The sequence below is a fragment of the Calliphora vicina genome, chromosome 4 (genome assembly GCF_958450345.1).
Source record: "Calliphora vicina chromosome 4, idCalVici1.1, whole genome shotgun sequence".
Classification (NCBI taxonomy): Eukaryota; Metazoa; Arthropoda; class Insecta; order Diptera; family Calliphoridae; genus Calliphora; species Calliphora vicina.
In genome coordinates this window covers 104,234,005-104,255,228 of record NC_088783.1, presented here as the reverse complement: position 1 = coordinate 104,255,228, position 21,224 = coordinate 104,234,005, and the positions used below count along the sequence as shown (strand labels likewise).

General features: G+C 33.0%; 1 protein-coding gene across 1 annotated transcript; it reads left to right on the top strand.

The window, feature by feature from the left end:
- The first annotated feature begins 1,263 nt into the window (after positions 1-1,263).
- LOC135958895 (uncharacterized) lies at positions 1,264-17,028 on the top strand. The gene is made up of 5 exons (XM_065509839.1): positions 1,264-1,395; positions 7,644-7,937; positions 12,132-13,421; positions 13,489-13,618; positions 16,591-17,028. Exons 1-5 carry the CDS (start codon positions 1,264-1,266, stop codon positions 16,950-16,952), a joined length of 2,208 nt encoding a protein of 735 aa, XP_065365911.1. The 3' UTR covers positions 16,953-17,028.
- The last annotated feature ends 4,196 nt before the right edge of the window (positions 17,029-21,224 follow it).

Below are 21,224 nucleotides of genomic sequence, written 5' to 3'. Positions count from 1 at the left end.
AATTCGGCATAGCTCCCACATAAGGTCCACTCTTGTTAATAGCGTTGTTTATATGAAATTCTACAAAAAAAGCCCTTAAATACTTAGGATCATAATAGGTCATAGCATCCATATATTTAACCAAAATGGTACACAGATCAGTAATTTGTATTCAAAAATCATAATACTGAATTTTGTGAATATTAGTCCATAATTGGCCACAGCTCTCATATAAATACATAAAAATCACGTAAAAATATTTTATGACAATCGAATCATAATTGGTCATAGCTCCCGCAAAAGTCCCACAACCAAATATTTTGAAATTTGTCTAAATATATTTGTATACTAATTATTAAGTATATAAATTGTAAAATTTCATTTCATGAGGTCCAGACTTAAACTCGACAACACTTCCCCTTTGCGCATGTGAAGTTTCATTAAAATCGGACTAAGGGTTTAAAAGTTACAGATTTATTTCCCTCTTTTTTTTCTCATACCACTGTGCGCCACTTTGACAATCAGATATTGTAGATCGTTTAACCCAGTTCCAACAAACTGTTAACGGTTACCTATGTAAGAAAATAATAATTTACACGAAGATTTAGAAAAATTAAGTTTAGACGACAATTTCTCAATTAAAAGACAATAATTAACTGTGTCAAACGTTCTAATAGGAATTTCAGTTATAAATTGCTGAATTAGATAAAATTTTTTGTACATTTGAAATAAAATATCTTCTGCGTAAACTAGTCTTTCTAACAATTGTTATATTATTTCAGCTTTTATACCATCATATTTAGGTGGAGGGTATTTAAGATTCGGCACGGCCGAATATAGTACTCTTACTTGTTTTTCTTTGTTTTTATTCATCTTAATTAATACTTGGTCCTTCTTTTTGTTTTTATTTCATGTTAAGATAATACTAGCAATAACAAAACAAACAAAAACCACATCATCATAATGGTCAACTGTCAAAAACAATAACAATAACAGTGCTTAACAATCACCTCAACTTTTCTCTTCACCAGTAAAAGTATGTGTGTACGTGTGTTGTCTTAAATGTATACAACCGAGTATTTTTGTTGTATTTCTGTGACCATCCGTCCCCAATGTGGCTTTACAATATTCTCCTTTAAAGTTCAAACAAATAATGGAAACTTTAAAGATACAAAGTTTTTAAAACACTAATAACAACCAACAACTTGTACTGCAAACAAAGCAAATACAATAAAACTGTAACAAAAAGTTAAATAAAAAAAACTATCACAACATTCAAACATCATGGGAAGTTTACCAAATCTACACGAACTTGAACAGATAGAGCGCAAACGCGAAAAACGCCGAGAGCGTGAAATGCGTGAGCAATTGGCCAGAGAGGCGAGTCGTGAGAGAGAACGTTTGCATCAGAGAAAGGTAAGTTAAGAAAAGAGCAAAATTTTTTGTTTACATTTTTGTTATTTATTTAAGAAGATTTGTGTGTTTACTTTGTTTTCATTTTTCTAGGGGAGGGTATATGTAAAGGGAAGGTATACTAATGGTAGTAGATGAAATTTATAAGAATTGTTTTTGATCTTCCAAAATAAAAAAATTTGTGATTTTTGGTATTAAATCTTCCCCATTTACTCAATATTCCCTAAAAGTACACATTTTTAAACAGATTCTCCTCTGAATGTAGCTTCTTTCGCTGATAGACCATGTTAGTGAACACCATATTTACCACCTGTAACCCATATTATCCCCATCTTGCTCAATGAAGCGAAATATTTTAAAGGTTCTGTAAATAGCAGACCCAGGTATATGGTAATATCGGACATCCATCGATCTTTTGATTAAATAATGTGGTTCTTATATCGCCTAGTGAATAATACCAGTTAAGTTGGCGCAGAGTTAACACCCTTGACATCATTTATAATCACGAGTAGAGTATTAATATTCTTGTCACAGAACAGTGGTGATTGTACCGAAACTCTGTTAACATTGTTAAATTTTTACCTTTTAAAAACGTCGGTTTATTTCTAACGGACAAAACTAGAAGGATCTTTTTCTAGAGCAATCATGTTAATCAACAACAATTGGTCTTAACAAATGTCAAAAAACAAAAATGAAAAATTAAAAAAATAATTTACTTATTTATGTAAAAAATAAATATTTTGTTAATAAGCTAGAATATTGTTACGAAATTCAAATATAACGATTTTAACGTCAGATTTAAAGTTGCATAATGCTTTCAAACAGCAGTGCATCTCAAACTGTAACATATCTGTGGGCATTATTAACATTGAATAAAAGCTTTGAGTTGATCATTGATCGTAAGTATGGCAACGCTGAATGTTTGCTAGCTTTGACAGTTAAAGAATATTGTAGAAAAATCACCAGAGATGGCGTATGCTCTAGGCTTCGAAAATACGAGCTTTGACAGTTAAAGAACAATCTAGAGTGCAGATGGTAGTGTTAGAAATAGTGGCTGAGGTTTGCAGTCGTTAGTGAGTTTTTTCAGATACTACGTTTATACGCACGGCTTATTCGCAAATAAAAATATTGCAATTAGAAAAAATTGCCGCATAAACAGTGAATTAATTTTAAATTTGCGAATAGCTAACTCACGAAAACAATTCCTGATTAACGACACTATTTGCAAATAATAATTTAAGCATTGCCATATGTTTTAACGTTTTAAGTTTATTAAGACGTTTTTTAAATATTTCATTGCGTTTTTGCATTAATTGGTTTGCAAGACGAGCAAGAATTTTTGATTCTTTAATTTTTACATTTAAAAAAATAAAAAATGTATCATATTTTATTCAATAAAAGAGCTACCAACTAATTAAATTTTACCATCCGGCATCTCATAAAAACAAGAATTTTCCGTAACCAATGTGACATATAAACAGTGAGTTAATTAATTGCAAATAATTTTTCTTTGCGAATATGCTACGTATAAACGTAGTAAGAGACGCTATTCGAATATACATCAACTGAGTGCCTTAAAGTGTGCTATATTTTTCAAGTGAATTCGTGTACATTATAAAGTGTGTCTGTATTTCTGCGAATTTATAAACATGTATAAAAACAACATTGAGTGACTATTAATTTCTGTAATTGTTGTAATTTTAAATAAATAAAGAGTTGTTACAATTTTTAAACTAAAAGTATCCGGTTTATTTAAAGGAAATAAACCAACGTTTTGAAAAGGTTAAAACGTAACAATATGTAGATATTTAAATTTAAAAACAAGCTTTGACAATTGTTAGAACCAAAAAGCGAAAAAAAGTTATCAGCTGTTTGACTAACCTCACCTTGATGTTCATCCCGGGAAATCCCGGTTTTTCACTACCCGATTCCAGGGATTTTTAGTCGGGAATCCGGGAATTAAATACTGACGAAAATACATAGAAAACAAGTTAGAACTCTGTTTTTTTCACCAAAAAAAGTGAAAAGTTTTTTACAGTTTTTAGCTTCAAAAATTTATTAAATGATTAAATTTTTCTTCAATTAATATCTATTACAAAAAGGTTTAAGACAATTTTTTCAATTAATTTTGTAAATGATTTGATTTAACAAAAATTTAATCATTCAAAGTTTGAATAAATTCTGTTATTAATTAACTTTAAAATTAATTCAGTTTAAACAAAGGTTTAAAAATGAATCTAAAAAATTAAATATTAGGAACGGATTTATGGAATGAAACATTTTTTAATTACGGATTAAGATTTTAGTGAATTAAGCTCAAATTTTATCAATTAATTCGAAGCTCTGATATTTAGTAATTATAACACTAAGTTTGTATATGAAATTTGGCTATAATATTCCTAAGTCACAGTATAATTATATGTTTCGGGAATAGCCGGGAATGTCGAAAATAATTTCCCGATTCCCAGGAAATTAAAAACCCTAGCTGTGACAGTTAATGTTGGTAGCACAGTGCTACCAAGTATCCATTTATGGCAATGTATACAAAAGCTGTTGGATGTGGCAACCCGTGTTAAAATCGTTAAATTCAAATTCATAGTGCAATTTCCTAACAATATTAACTTAATCTTAAAGAACATGAGCAGTTTTCCAGCAAATGACATGATTGCAGTATTTACACCCAGAGTTTCCAAGTCGTCAATCTTAATTCCACGTCTACGAAGGCAATTAAAGTTAGTGTCTCTTATAGGTATTTAACATCTATTCCCCTGAAGGTGAGGAATTTTTCAACAAACAACACAATAGCAGAATTAACACCCCGAGCTTCCAGGGCGACAATCTCGATTTCATGTTATTGATGACGCTCTCTAGGTATATGAAGACAATTTATGTTAATTCCTAGTAGTTCAGATATCTTCCCTTATAGCTCACTAGTGAGTTAAGTGCAACTTCACTCGATCTATTCTTATTACAGGCATATTATCACTGGTTCAGGCGACTATCTAATGTAGATATCAATTATCCTTTTCAGAGTATTTAGCAGTAAGGATGATTGATCTAAAATCCTCAGCGTAAGAGAGGGATGTTCTACCTCTTTTTTAAATCAAAACTACTTTATTTGCTATTCATTTTCATTAGATAGTATCAACCGAATTTGTGGCCAATCGATTGATTGATTCTGCCTCAGTGAAAGAATTTTACAGTTGCGACTTAAAAATTTTAGAAGTGGTAACAAAAGTTTGGTTACTTCAACCTTTTTTTATCCACTGATTTTCTGTTGCTAGAACCGAAAAATTCTATGTGTGCAACCGAATCATTCGATTGGCAACAAATTCGGTTGCTATTACGAATCTGTTTTCTCCATCAAAGTGCCGATACTCCCATGTAGATTTGATGGTATAATGCCATCTGTACTAAAGTGGAGTGTTTTCCCGCGCTTTGTAATTAAAACTACTTATATGATGTCCATCTTGATATAACATATGATAGACGTAGATATGATCTAAAGATCAGAAAGATCGATGGCTTAATAGTGCCAATATGCAAATCTTGCAGGTCTGATGGTATGATGCGATCTGGACTAGGAGAACTTTTGATTGCTCATCGTATTTGGTACTGTATATCAGTAATATCGTGAACAACAATATCCAGATTTTCCATTGGCTTAGCATAATGCTCCTGACAGCCGTGAAAATGTTTGTCCATCGATACTTCTTGAGTTTTCTGACTTTTAGCGGTCCAAGATCCAAACATATTATAAATATAATCGTATCGTGGGGAAAAAATTTTATAATCTTGAGAGGCCCACTGGTTTCTGAAGAGTGTTGAATGACGTTACAGAATCCAAGGCTTACGATTAGCTTTCCGAATAATGATGTTGATATATTTTTAATAGTCTGCGAAACCTGCACCATATGCTTTGCTATCAATATCATTTAAATCTGCCAATCAAATTACATCGCAACAAAAACAGTTTCATCTAAAAATATTCTAACCCGAATCCCAATTTTCTCCGAAATATAGAGTTTTTTCGTAGGCAACATGCGAATATTTTCCGAGTGAGATTCACTTAAAGCTGCGATTTGCAGTTGCATGTTTTTAGAAAGTAAAAAGACTGTTTAATGTAATCATCGCGAAATCCAATTGGCGTTATTTGCAATTCCTCGACAACATTAATTGATCTTTCATTTGTCACTATGTCTGCTGGTCCAATCGGGATAAAATTTAATTTAACCATCCAATTTCAAAGATTTTTATATTTTTGGAAAGCGATTTATATTTTTTCCCTATCAGACAAGTCGTTTAGAAATTATTTATTTCCATATAACACAATGATTGAGCAGAATATTAAGAGGTACAAAGATGTTTATGATGTGGGATAGTCAGCCTTCGCTCAGGTCATTATCGTCGTATGAGTGAATGTATTCCAGCTAACTGAACATTAGGCCTACTTTGGGAATGAATGGTCCGATTATTTGGCATACGGGAGGATCGAAAAATTATTTGTAACCACACTACTAGTACCTCTAATGGGTATGCTAGAGAAAAAAGTGGGTCCTAGATTGAGTCGGACTTTGTTTGGCCCCAGTGTTCCCATATTTAGACACAGACCATTGTATGATGCTGTCAAGGATAACATCTATCATAAGTTATAATCGTTTAATCAACATTGTAGTGTCAGTAAATTGGTCACTGGCTAGGGGATTGAATATCATATAAAAATTTCTTCATGAGTTGCTGAAGGATATGCTGAAACTGTGGGATATCTCATTGATCAACTCAACTTTTTCTAGCATGACCTGAGGGATTTGTCGATGAAGCCAAGTAGGCCTGATGAGAGAATTGCTTTTCTCGACTCTTATTATCCGGGTATCACAACTGAACACAAAGGAATCAGGGAGAGCAAAGTTGGTACAATTGTACTTTTTTTGGTACTTTTCGTGACTGAAAAGTACAATAGTACGCCAATGATTCATTTGGTACAATTATTATAACAGTATCGGAAGATGATCCAGCTTAACCTTTTGGAGGAGGAAGAAATTAAAATTATTTTTTTTGGTTTTTTGAAGGGGAGGTGAAAATTTGTTCGATTGTTTATTCCGTTTAGTTTCTTTTGACATGATTTTTTGTTAAATATTTGTTTTAAATATCATTATTAAAAACCTCGACTTTTTTTAAAAAAACGATTCCAAATGAACTCCAGAATATTAATAAATAAGCAGTTTAAAGCTCATTAACGATTTCGTGTTTGAAATATTTGCAGTTCAGGCACAATCAAAGCCCAAAATTTTTAATAAAAGTTGGTACAGTTTGTAAATTTCAGATGCCATCCCTGAAAGGAACTAAGTGAGTCACTACCAGTTTAACATAGCATTGCTATACATTGTGGTTTTTGATATTCTAATAAAGCGCTCTGGATTATACTGCAACCGTGTTGATTTTGTGAATTGCAGAATGATCCACTTAAAACATTGACATCTTTAGTAGAATAAATAATTTTTCATTGGGACTAATTTTAAAGACTAGCATCAGTTTGTGTAACTCTTACTAAGATTAACCCGATAGACTCTACGATAGTGTGCTGGACTATGAATCTAAGGGTTGCGGGTTCGATTCCCGCCAGAGACTCTGGGTGTATCTGCAGACAAGCAAAATATAGGTATTGTGTGCAAATTGTTCTAGAATATTGTTTTTAAATCCTTCAACATGTCTGAACGAAATCACTTCTAAAGCTGTTGAGCATCTTGAACAATTCATGATAATGATGAACTAAGTATTTGGGGCGGGTCAGCTAGGGAAACGTTTTGCGTATGGTGGTAATAGAAAGATGGGAAGTGCAAATTTAATTCAATAGAGTTTTACGTTACTGATATATTCACCATATTTCTTAGATTTCAACTTCTTGAAACTTCTCCAAATCTAAAAAAAAATATTAGGGTGATAAAATCCAAAAATCAATGCGCTCCTTAAGTAGCTTCACATAGTTATACTAGTTGAAAGAGACAATGATATTTGAACTCATGAATAAAGTTCAGATGACAGTTTGCCATAACAAATATTAATCCCTTATTGATTTATCTACCAACCCTCGCATTTGCCATAATTTCATATTTCATCTGTTTCAAAAAACAAATAAAAAATCATGTAAATCTCATTTTCAGCCTCTCTCTATATCTTCCATCATTCTCTTAAATCATACAAGTAGAAACTCTCTTAAATTGCTTTGTTTTGCTTATTTTATGTATTCTCAGCACTCCAACTACAATCCCTATTTAATGGCTGGCTTGGGTATGGGTGGCATTGCACCACACAGTACAACAGCAACTAGTGGTGGTCCGACCCAAGCAAGTACTTTACCAATTGGTGGGGCTGCCCTATTAAACTATGGTGCTGGAGTGGGCACGGCTGTTGGTGCAGTAACTTTAAGGCATCATGGACACCAACATCCCCATCATTTTCGTCATTCATTGACAAATCGACATCGTGTGCTGCGTACTAGAAGTTCGGGTGCAACACACAACATATGGGACGAACAAGCCTTAGAGGTGAGTACGAACGATGGATGGATGGATGAAATGGGGTGATGTAGAGATTATTTATTTGTTTATGTGCGCAATTTTTATGAATGAAAACATATGTACATATATGTATGTATATGGTTTTGTATTTAAAATAACTTCAACTTAAAATAGGTGACAAACAAAAACAAAGTGGTTAAATTGTGGCATCATCACATACTACTTATTCAGTTTAAGTAGGTACTAAAAGTACACGGGTATATAACTAAATGCTGCAGGATTATATTGAATCAATTAAACACAAAGAAAAACTTTTACATGTGTAGGTGGATTTGTGGTTAAGTATTGTAATGAATGAATTTTGTTTTCAAAATTTTTAAATTGCACCAACTACGATGATAAATTTCTTGATGGAATATTTTGTTGATAATTCTTTACAACTGAGTATGACGTCAATTACATTTCAAAAATTAATTTTTAAATATTTACTAATTGAAGAATAAAGGTGTTTATTAAGAAAGAGATTTTTTATACCCACCACCAAAGGTATATTGAGTTTGTCATTTCGTTTGTAACATATCGAAATATTGGTAGTAGAAGCATAAAGTCTGTCTGATGTTAGCCCGATAGGGCCTCTAGGGAAGGACGTAGGGGAATGAAATTTTACCCAAATATTTTATGCTAATCAAAAATCAGAAATGCTTTGTATTGGTCCAAACTGTGGGACTTCCTCTAAAATTGTGTATCTTTGGAACAGAATGATTGAAGTGAATGGTATTGTATAATGAAACACAAGCTTTTGTTGAATTTATTTTTATTCGAAATTTTTACCAAATAGAGAAACACGTCGCGCAAATTTACACAATTGAACAAATGGGAAACTTAAACGTTTAAATGAGTACCCTTAAGCTGGCCACAAATGGAATGATTTGTTCGTCTGATTTGTGATTGAAATTGTGTTGGAACTAGGAAAATAGGTAGAGGGAGTAGTGTTTGTGAACATTTGACTTGAATTTTCCTATATTGAAAGTGACAAGAAATACTTCAGGAGGAAGCTTATTCCACATACGGGCAGTACGGCTAAATAACGATTTTTCCCTGTAATGTGTTGTGCGATCTACTGTCCAGTCGACAACGAATTGATGTGCCCTTGCCGAAGAGCGTGTGTTGCGTAAATATCTACGGGTTTCGGGAACAAGTTCCCTAATTTCAGCAGAGCACATACCATTGTAGTATCGGTAGAACAGTGAAACACAACCCACATTGCGACGATGTTCCAGTGAGTCAATAGAGCTGGATACCCTACTGTCACCGATAAGCATCTTCGCCCTCTCCTGTACGCGGTCGAGTAACTCCAAAATAGACTTGGAAGCACCGGCCCACACATGAGAGTTGTATTCCATTTTTGGTCGGATATAAGTGGTGTAAATAGTAAGGAGATCAGATGGAGTGAAGTATTTCTTACACCGTTTTAGAAAACCAAGGCACTTGAATGCTTCTTTCGACACTCGAAAAATGTGATTTGTCCAGCGGACATCGCACTGAATACTCATGCCTAGAACATCAAGAGCTTCTGATTCCTTAATATTTACACCACCCATAAAAACAGATTGAGCGACATGATCTGTTGTGCGTTTGTGGGTTAACATACAACATTGAGTCTTGCGTGCATTAAAATCGACTCTATTCGCACAACACCATTCAGAGATTGTCACAAGATCTTGGTTGAGCGTATCATTCATATTTTGCCTCATTGCCCCAATCTCCGACAGGCTTGGTCTATAATTGAATGCATATGAATGGCAAATGTTGCTGTCATCTGCAAAAGAGTAGATAGGGTTGGAAGTTTGACGTAGAAGGTCGTTTATAAAGATAAAAAATAGAGTAGGAGAAAGGACGGAGCCTTGCGGTACCCCTGAATTGATCTTGAACTCGTTTGATGAAATTCTATCTATAACAACTCGTATAGTGCGATCTCTGAGAAAGCTCGATATAAATCGACAGAAGTTATTACCAGCGATTTGAATTTAACGGTCTGTAACGATTGCTTGCAACATTCATCATGTTTATAAACACTTACATCAGTAGAAACTTCTACTTATCAACAATGTTGATAACACTCAGCTATTATGTTTGTAAGTATGGCAACTTTGAAGCTCTAGAAGCAGAACATTCTAGTTTTGTCCGTTAAGATAATTCATGAATCTACTGGAAGGAAGATGACGTTGTATATAAATAGTGGCAGCGGTAGCAGTTTAGTTTATCACGGGCCCTATATTCGCTGCATTTTTATACATTATTACGTGTGTTTTTATTAAAATAGAGTGACTGTTTAAATTGTTGTGTAAATTTATATAAATAAAGAGTTTTTACAATTTTTAAACTGCTGAACTCCTTTTATTTGCAATCAAAAGTATCCGGTGGAAATAAACCAACGTTTTTAAAAGGTAAAAACGTAACAATATTATTTTGCGCTCACGCAGTTAAAAATTCTTGAAGCTCTTTATAACGTGCAGTCGAATTTCCTATGTGTTTGATGGTTGCTAATGTAACGCCAATTTGCTCTGTGTTTTTCTTAATTAAGGAAAGTATGGTAAATTACCATCATGTTGAATATCTGGATTCCAATAATTTACTTAGCGAACGCCAGTACGACTTTCGTAATGGACGCTCTACGGGGTACTTACTAACCTTCTTATCAGAAAAATTGTGGCTCTGAATATTTAAAAGGCGTTCGATAGAGTCTGATTTGGTGCGTTTTTATCGAAACTTATTGCTCTTGTTGCAGGAGGTCAATCTGATATACCCAGGTTGGCTGAATGTAAAAAATTTAAGGCTATAGGTGGTAGTGACCTAAGCGGTGAGGTACCATTGGATTTCTATGCTAGTACCTCCAAAGCCGCTAAGGCCCAAGTCGGCTAAACCCCCTATCTTGGGTGCCTCTAAGGGGGAAGCGACTAAGTCGCCTATCACAGATGTCTCCCACATGCCACATGTGCGATCAGGTCTAGCAAAGGAATCTTCCTGTCCTGAAGACGCATCACCCCTGGCCAACTCCGGCTCCGATTCAAATCCCAGGCATAAAGACCCTGCTAAAAGAGCTGCTACCAATAGGAGTTCCGCTTATCGCTTTATTGAGACACTCGGCTCTAAAAAAATCGAGGATCTCACTAAGGAGCAACAAGCTTCACTCTCCTGGGTGAAAGCCCACATTGCTGGTCTCAAGACCGCTCCTCCTTCTTTTGAATCATCAGCGGGGCCTAAACGGCAATGTTCAGAGGTGGATGCACCGGGACCTAAAAGGCAGAAAGCGAGACATAGGTCGTTAACGTAGTCCTTTAGTGAGATTGTCAAAGATAATCTTGTCAGGGCGATTATCGACCGGAGTGCCAATGACAGATCCATATCTCAATTGAATTGGGATATGGTGAAGCAAAAACTGGTGGGGGCGTTCTGGAAAGTGAGCAAATAAGGCTAATTGTTTCCTTCATTACAGGACACTGTATAATTGGGACACATTCTAGGAGATTGGGCCTACGGTACAATGACTACTGTAGGAGCAGTCATACTGAAGAAGAGGAGGAGACGGTGTCCCACTTATTCTGCCAATGCCCTGCTCTGATAAACCTCTGATTACCATTCCTATTATGCTTATATGATTTATCAAGGTTGAGTCTTAGACGAATCTACTCTTTCATCAGACAATCTGGTTGGTTTAGCCTGGAAACAATGGACGTATAATTAATACCCATATGTTTACCCCTTGGGTATCACAATCGAAATCAATTTTGAATGGACCCAAGTGAGCTGTTTGAAGAGTGGCTACCCATGGAACCTAACCTATTGCTCTTGGGGTCAGTGATAACTTCTCTCGATTTATAGCGAGCTACCTCAGAGATTATACTATACGATGGTCCAATCAAAACTAAATTACATAGATAATCCTCATATATACAGAAATTGCAGTACCCTCGGTCCATAATTGGTCAAAGAGCACTTCCGAAAAGCACATTAACCTTCATAAAGTACATGAAAATATCTATTGTGCAAAAATCAAGCTGTTGGATTTTGTGAATATCGGTCCATATTTAGTCATAGCTTCCATATATAATCATACATGTTTAAAATTATTTAAAGCCGGCTATAGCCGGTAGATGAGCTGAAACTCTTTAAATAATCCTTAATGATTGCAAATTAAACCATTTGTCTTTGTCTTTCCAGCACATGCCGGCCTATTCTCCCATATCGACTAGATCACATCGTATCAATCCAGTATCATCATATCATGTACAAGCTGCCTTGGCCGCTTCACGCCGCCGAGAATCAATTAATAGCTCAATAGGAGCTACATCCATCAGACGTTTAATAACACTGAACAATCGTAATTGCCGACATAAAATACCAGCCCATATCAGACAGAAAGTTGGTAAATCATTTACCTTTCTAGCGGTGGCTCATGGTCTCAAGTGTGCCGCCTTAGTGCCAATATTTGGTTTACAGGGCTCCAATTCAGTGTGGCATCATAGAGAACAATGGCTGCAAGTGGGTCCTAATATTGGTTCACTGCTCCTCAGTGTTGGTCTGCTGATATCGGCGGGCATGTGCCTGGTTACACCAAAACTTATACATAAATTTGGCTATTCCCTGCTGATGGGTGTCAACTATGTGGCTGTGTGTTTATTTTTATTGTGTCATTTGTACCCCTCAATTTATACGATGCTGCCTGCCTACATACTCTTCGGGTTGACGCATAGTCCTTCGTTTATTAGTAAAATAGCTGTTGTGGTTCACTATGGCAGCAAGCTGAGCTGTTCTCAGCATGAATGTACGCTGCTCTCGTCACATGCCTTGGATTCTTGGGAGGAACATAAACTGTTTTGCAATCGTGATCAAAAGGTAAGACGTTTGGCCAGATGGTTTCATGCTGCCAAAGACCTAGGCATTATAGTGGGAGCTATACTAGCTTCATTTATATTGTCATGCACTTCAAATGACTGGAATTGTCCGAATGCGAAATTCCCTGATCTAACAACAACCACCACCACCACGACCACTGAGTCCAGCTCAGTTAAACTTTTGCAAACAACAAATTCTAGTGTACCAGTTTCGGCTGCTTTTCAATCGTTTATACCCAGCACTCCCTACGTTTGGAATCACATGTCTGGCTTTAAAAGTGAATTCTATAATTTAGATGAACATGGCAATCGTATATGTGGTGCTGATATGTGCCCGCTGTGGCACAATGATCTACAGGCCGAGGGTTATGCTGGCAATGAAACCATATATTCTTCGTTTATAAATGAGAAACCCCGAGAAGGCAGCTTTACTTTGATTGTTGTGTATTTGGTGTTTACTATGCTGGCTTTGGTGTTCTCCATACTGGTGGGTAAAATTCAGGCTACTTTTCGTCATGAACGCATCAAGGGTATTACTGATACTCTGCTGTTTGCTGGTCCCTTGGCATATTTTATTGGCACGGAGCAGGCCTATATTTTGAGTGATTTTTTAAGGGTAAGTTGTGAAATATTTGAATTTGCAAACAAAATTTCTAATTTAATGTTTGTTTTCTAATTTGCAGGCCTTTGTTTCTTGTTCATTGGGCATTAGTATGGTACCAGGAGCTATTGTGGGAATGGGTATAATGCAACTGATTGTGTCTGGTACCTTAAGTATGCTTCTTAGACATACGAAACGTATTGTGGTAATATGTGAGTATAGTTGAAATTTTTACGTTTTTATTTGTGTAATCTCTCAGTTATTTTATAGCATTAACCGAAAATCCATTTACACAATGCCTAATTGTTTTTGAACCTAAAGTTATACTGACAGTTTTTATACAGTAATCATTTTAACCAGACGTCGTAGAAATGGGGCTAAATATAATATTTAGAGCAAATATGAAACAATTGATATCCCCGATATATTAAAAATTAACATGAATATTTGACCATTGGTTTTTTTCTATACTGAACTCCAATATAGCCTCCTGTCATGGGTACTACCAAGATAATTTCGAGTTTATCAGTCTGATTATAATGACAGTGCCTCCTGTTTTCCAAATCCACCTGCAGGGTGTTTATAGCCAAGTACCACAAATGGGGAGATAATACTCCTTCACCATTTTGAAACACTGACCCAACTAAATACTTCCGATTTCTTAAGTAGGGTGTCACCATGACCGAGCGAAAGCTTACTGGATTATTTTAGGTAATGTTGAGAATGAATAGTGTATGTTTTGTGAACTTCATGCCGAAACCTCTGAACATGTTCTATCCGAGGGACACAACTCACCAAATAGAATAATTGGCTTCATTCATAGCCTAAATCTGTTGGAATGAGAATATCTAAGGCTGCACAAAAGATCCTATGGGTCGCAGTGCGTAAAGCCTCAATAATAATAATATTTAGCAGTGGATGCTTGAGTTTCTCTATTTGAGGAACACTTGGATTCGTAGAAACTTTAAAGTAGTTAATATGTATATCATAAGTTAGACACTTTCCAATAGTTTCACGTATTATCTGGAATACCCAATAGAACTTTTTCATTAGTAAATCAAGTTCAAATATAATTTTCAAGTCGACAGTAAGTTTATATTCAAAATAAAAGCCATGAAAAGGTCTTCAGCCACCATTTAATCCCGTAAGTTCATCATTGGAAAGAGTTGAATTTCACTTACTAGATGATTCGCTGAGTTTACATGGTAATAGTTCAACTAATTATTTCTATGGGGTGAATGTCTTGGATTCTTAGAAGATTGGTAAACCTTTAACGAGCTTAATATTTGTATCAAAGTTTTAAAAACTTTAGCAACATAACCTAATTCATTTGATCGTTATACATGTTTTTTTATTAGTGAATTAATTTCAATAAGTTGAAATCCAGTCTCCATTTACCCTGTAAGATCATCATTGAATGGAGTTAAGGTTCCCTTTCCAGATGGTTCACTAAGTCTGCACGGTAAAGGTTCTTCCAATTATTATTATGGGGTTATCCTTTAGTGACTTGTTCTAAAAAGGAAAGTCTGTCTGAGATTTAGCTGTGGAGGTTTTGTTTAAATTATTAAAAGACTGTTAAGTCCCGGTCCACACTGTGAAACATTTGCTGCAAAACATTTGAGTTTGTTGACGAAAGGGGAAAGAAGAATGAAAAAGGGAACTTTGTTTCATGTACATGAAGTTTTTGTTGAGTATGTCATCCACATTTATTCGTTCGTATTCAATCTGTACAGAAATGTCAAAAACTGAAAAGCAAAAACTTCACTGTGTGGACACGAATGCAGTTTCAAAAGAGAATTTAAAAATGTTTTGCAGCAAATGTTTCACAGTGTGGACCGGGACTAAGGAGCTTTATATTTGTATCATAATTTGTACAATTTCTAATAGTTATAAAAACTTTAGGAATGGAACGTAATTTTGGTTAGTACATAATTATGAAAATCATTTAATATATCAGCTGTTTTCAGTAAATAGAAAACAAACAAAAGGAAATTTCAAAATGGTTGTAGTTAGGAAAGAGGGAGAAATATATATCACACTCGTTGTCTATTGAACATTTTATTTATTCTCTCGCTCTGCAAATCACAACCATTGAAAAGTGGTTGTAGATTCTACAATGTAAAATGTCAAAATAACCATGCGATTCGATATTATTTATACCCTTCATCTTCGTGAGAATGGTATACATAAGTTTGTCATTCCGTTTGTAATTTCTACATTTTTCATTTCTGACCCTATAAAGTATATATATTCTGGATCCTTAAAAATAGCGGAGTTGATTAAGCCATGTCCTTCTGTCTGTCTGTCCGTCTGTCTGTTGAAATCAATTTTTTGAAGACCCCAGATATCTTCGGGATCCAAATCTTCAATAATTCTGTCAGACTGCTTTCGAGAAGTTTGCTATTTAAAATCAGCAAAATCGGTTCACAAATGGCTGAGATATGAGGAAAAAACCAGGACAACCTCGATTTTGTTTACCTAGTTTTGACCTATATCTGGATTACTAAGTCATTACTATAGACAATATGGATATCTAATGATAGATATTTCAAAGACCTTTCCAACGACGTATATAAGACCATCATAGTAAGTTGGACCTACAATGGGTCAAAATAGGAAAAAATATTTTTTAACTTGAATTTTTTTTTCACCAAAATTTTTTTAAATTTTAAAATTAAAAAAAAAATTTAAAATATAAATTCAAATTTGTTCATGTATAATTTGGTGAAGGGTATATAAGATTCGGCACAGCCGAATATGGCTCTCTTACTTGTTTTTTTTACAACTGTCATTTGTTGCATATTTGTAATAATCTGTGACTATCTGTAATTAAATGTCATATTTATATAGTTTAGTTTTTATCAACCCCTGTCTATACTTGAAAAATATTTATCATAACAATTAATGACGTTTGTTGTCAAGACAAAGTTTTCTGAGCAAAAGCACTAACATTTTTGTCACAAGGAATCAATAATACTAATAAATGGAGACTATACCTGATAATTTTTTGTCTTAACAACCATTTGGACATTTATCATGTCAAAAATTTATCAGGTATATATATAGCTTTTTTTATAAAAAATAAAATCAAAATTCTGTTATTTTTGACAAATGTTTATTTATTTTTAAGTACATGTAGAATGTGTTCTTTTATCTTACCTTCTTATTTCTCTTCTTTTTTTAGTGGCCGGCTTCTTCTTTCACTCCTGCCTACTGCTGGCTCTCTCCACCTGGAAACCCTCCAGCGATGACAGTGCACTATTTTATGTGCTGGCCGCCTCATGGGGCGCCTGCAATGGCATGTGGGAAACTTTATTGCTGGCCTTGGTAACACTAAATCATGCAAATCATGTAGCAGAAGTAGCATCACCACTGCAATCGTTACGTTTCCTTGGCTTGGGCATAACCTTCGCGGCACATGGTTTCATGTGTGAAACACCGAAAATCATAACATTAGTCATAATACTGGTGGTGAGTGTGTTGCCGTATGCAATGCTGGAAATACGTTTGGAATCGCAGCGCAAAGCTCAGCTAAATAATTTATGACGTAATTTATTCACATAGTCAAGAAGGCACAGTACTATGGCACGTACTCATACCATGTAAATAGAAAAGGTTGAAAGAATAAAGAATTATTGCAATTAAGAGTAAAACAAATTTAGACTTTATATAGTTATTATTATGGGAAAATGTACTTATGTATTTTAGCACTTACTAGTAGTTAGCAGTAATTGTTTGTTTAAAAAATTATTAGCATAAGAAGAGCTTTTCTGTATTATTTGAAAAAAAAGCTTTTTTAAAAAAGTCAAGCATAAAAGAATAAATTAAATGTTAAAATGTGTAATAAAAAATAATGAAGATCATATAAAAACTAAATAATATTTGTATTTAAAAATTATATTAATTTAATATGAAACTTATTAAAAATCTCTATATAAAAAACACACTTACACAAGTTTACAGAAAAATAAATATTTCAAAATAAAATTAAGCTCTGATTAGTACTACTACAAGTTTAGGCTGAAAAGTCCTTTGAAATGGGTTTAAATTTGGTTTTTTTCAACAAGATATAGAAGTGTTTGTTTGATATTGAAAGTTTTTTTAAATTTCTTCAAAGATTTTATAAAACTAGCTTAAATGTTTAAGTTTTAAATGTTAAAGATCACATAAAGCTTAAAGTCCTTTGAAAGGGGTTTAAATTTAGCTTTTTTCAGCAAAACATATAAGCCGTTGTTTGATATTGAAAGCTTTTTTTAAATTTCCTCAAAGCTTTTATAAAACTGGCTAAAGAATGCTTAATTTTTAATGTTAAGAATCACTTAAAGCGTTCCATTTATTTGATGAAAGCTTTAACAATACCAATGCTTAAAAGCTTGGCTTACAGTTGTTCAAATATTTAAAAAAATTAAATCATAGGGTAACATAGAGACGAGATGTCATTGTCAGAAACCTAAGTGGAGAGCTTTTTGAGCTTTTTTTATATTAAAAGCGTTTCGTCTCTATTTGTATATTCCCTAAATTTTAAAAGGACTATTCAGTTTACTCCCGTTTTCTTTCAAATAAATCTCCCTTATATAAAAAAAAATCACAATAATTACATGTTAAACTTTTTACATTAAGCTTACAGAGATTACATACATACATTCCTTGGGAGCTTAACATAGACTTACAAAAATAGAAATAGAACTAATGAAATATATGTAGAAAAAAAATTATATAAAAATTTATTGCAAAAGTTATATTTTTAAGAAGGGAAAAGATTTACATACATACATACATACAAATTTGTAAAATAAAAACCTACCAAAATATTGTTTAAGAAACCAAAAAAAAAAACAAATTATATCAGTATTAAAAACAAATGTTAACATTTTCAAAAAATAAATAAATAAAAAAAAATATTTAAATATGTATGAAACTAATGTCAAAGTAATTAGATTACACAGGGCAACAAAATGGAAAAAATGTTGAAGGCTTTTTAAAGCACTACACAATTTTGATGTATTGTGGTTCCAGCAGTACAAAAATGGTAAAATTTTTAAATTCTATGGATAGATTTTTAACAATTTTTTTTTTCTAAAATTATGATTTTTTTAAAATGTTTCTCCATATAATTTATGATAACTCAAAAACGGTTAGTCCGATATTACTGAAGTAAACATAAAAATGTTCAAATTTTCATAACCTTTAATCCGGTTATATATTGCATTTTAATCGGCTCAGTAGTTTCGAAGTTAAAATAACAAATTTAAGCAAAAAATATATTTTTTAGGTGAAAATAGCAAATTTTTGTGTTTTAAAAAACTCATGAAAAATCGAAAACGGCAGAACTTGTTCAAGTAATAATACTTTGTCAAAAAGCCACATATAATAGCAATAAAATGAGATATTGAAGATAAAAATCGATTGATTCTTTTCCAATTTATTCACAATTAAGTGAATTCGCTCATTTTCACAAAATTTTACTTTTTTGTTTGTTATACATAAAATTGAGTAGTTAATGTTCTTCTTTCGATCGATTGAATATTGAAAACATTTTCCTTATGCTATGTACAAATTTTTACTTATATATTGCGTTTTAATCGGCTCAGTAGTTTCGGAGTTATAATAACAAATTGAAGCAAAAAATATATTTTTTATGTAAAAATATCCAATTTTTTTGTTTTAAAAAAATCATGAAAAATCGAAAACGGCAGAAATTGTTTAGATTTATTGCTTTACCGCAAAGCCACATGTAATAGGAACAAAATGAGATATCGATCATAAAAATCGATGGATTATTTTCGAATTTATTCACAATGAAGTGAATTCGCTTATTTTCAGAAAATTCACTTAATTGTGAATTAATTCGAAAATAATCCATCGATTTTTACGATCGATATCTCATTTTGTTCCTATTACATGTGGCTTTGCGATACATTAATAAATCTAAACAATTTCTGCCGTTTTCGATTTTTTATGATTATCGAAAACAATTTTTTGCTTCAATTAGTTTTTATAACTCCGAAACTACTGAGCCGATTAAAACGCAATATATATATAAAAATTTGTACATAGCACGGGAAAAATGTTTTCGACATTCAACCAATCGAAAGAAGAACGTTAACTACTCAATTTTATGTATATAAAAAAAAAGTTAAATTTTGTGAAAGTGAGCGAATTCACTTAATTGTGAATAAATTCAAAAGGAATCAATAGATTTTTATCTTCAATATCTCATTTTGTTGCTATTATAAGTGGCTTTGCGACAAATTAATAAACCTGAACAAGTTCTGCCGTTTTAAATTTTTCATAAATTTTTTTAAAACACAAAATTTAGCTATTTTCACGTAAAAAATATATTTTTTGCTTCAATTTGTTATTATAACTCCGAAACTACTGAGCCGATTAAAACGCAATATATATAAATTAAAGGTTATGTAAATTTTAAGTTTTCTAAGTTTACTTCAATAATATCGGACTAACCCTTTTTGAGTTATCATAAATTATGTGGAGAAACATCTAAAAAAATTTAGAATTTTAGAAAAAAAAATTTTAAAAAAAATCTATCCATAGAATTGAAAAATTTTACCATTTTTGTACTTAAGTAACCATGATGCATCAAATCTATATAGTGGTTAGTGAAGCTTTTTTTTTGCTGTTGACCTGTGTTATAGATTTATGTTTTTTTAAGTTTATTTGCAGTAATAAGGAAAGGAAATATTCAAGCAGTGTTAAAATGACTTTGGCCAAAATATTATTTGATTCCTTAAATTTCCTATAAATTTATTCAAGCGAGTGTTAACTGTAGCTTTAGTATCCCAGAAAAATACATCATAAAACTCTAACAGCTCTAACTCTATTGAAATATACCAAAGTAAATCTATATTCCTTCTGAATTAATGTTGATTTCCGTTCCATATTATTCAAAACTTCATCGCCAGATTCATAATCCTTCATAAGTGCCAAAAGAAAATATTGACCTTTTCCAAAAAACTGTAAGAAAAATATAGATTTCAACTGCTATAATAATGAGTGTTTGTATATTTCAAGTCACATATCGATGTTATTTTGAATTACAATTAATTTTTTTACACATTTTTTACAGTATACACTTAAATATTTTAATGTATCTATATAAACCAACTTAAATCTAATGTATTTAGTTCTTTTTCACAAATATATACTAGTAATAGATATGAGAGGGATGTTGGAAAAGCAAGTTAAACAATTAAAAAATAATTTTGTAAAAAAACCACCCAAATTGTTTCGTAACCGTTTCAGATATTCAAATATTCAAAACAGGCCAGTAAACAATCTGGAAAGTATCCTAAGGACTCTAATCGATATATAGTAGCTTGTGGGATTTACTCCTGGACAGTCTGATGAATCGTTTTGCTTGTTTGAACCAATTTTCCCAGTGGAGAATTAACTCCGACCCTACCGGGGATAAAGTCTTTTCTCCAGCATATCCAATGGGATACCAAACAAATGTTTCGGTCCCACAACTACCAAACAAGTGTTTCGAGCAATGTTTACCTAGCTAGTTCCTTCTGAGATGTTCAAATCCGTGACAACTCGCGATATTATCTTATACGAGGATAACGTAATAATCTATAGAAAAATTATCGTAAATTTCCGCCAAAAATATTGCATTCCTTAAGCCTCTCATAAAGCACTCCATAGACCAAATGAAAATACCGTAAATTTCCGCCTAAGTAATACCAAAACTGGTAACTTACTGTCAGGCAGCTAACTATAATAGTACTTCTGAAATAATTTGAGAATACGCATTTGAAGCATCGGTCACCGACATTGATAAGTAAGTGATTTGCGAAA

Excerpts from the sequence above, each read along its gene's own strand:
- LOC135958895 (XM_065509839.1), top strand. The coding sequence starts at position 1,264 with ATGGGAAGTTTACCAAATCTACACGAACTTGAACAGATAGAGCGCAAA. Across the intron at positions 7,938-12,131 it reads GGGACGAACAAGCCTTAGAG|CACATGCCGGCCTATTCTCC; the intron begins GTGAGTACGAAC and ends TTGTCTTTCCAG. Across the intron at positions 13,422-13,488 it reads TTTTGAGTGATTTTTTAAGG|GCCTTTGTTTCTTGTTCATT; the intron begins GTAAGTTGTGAA and ends TCTAATTTGCAG.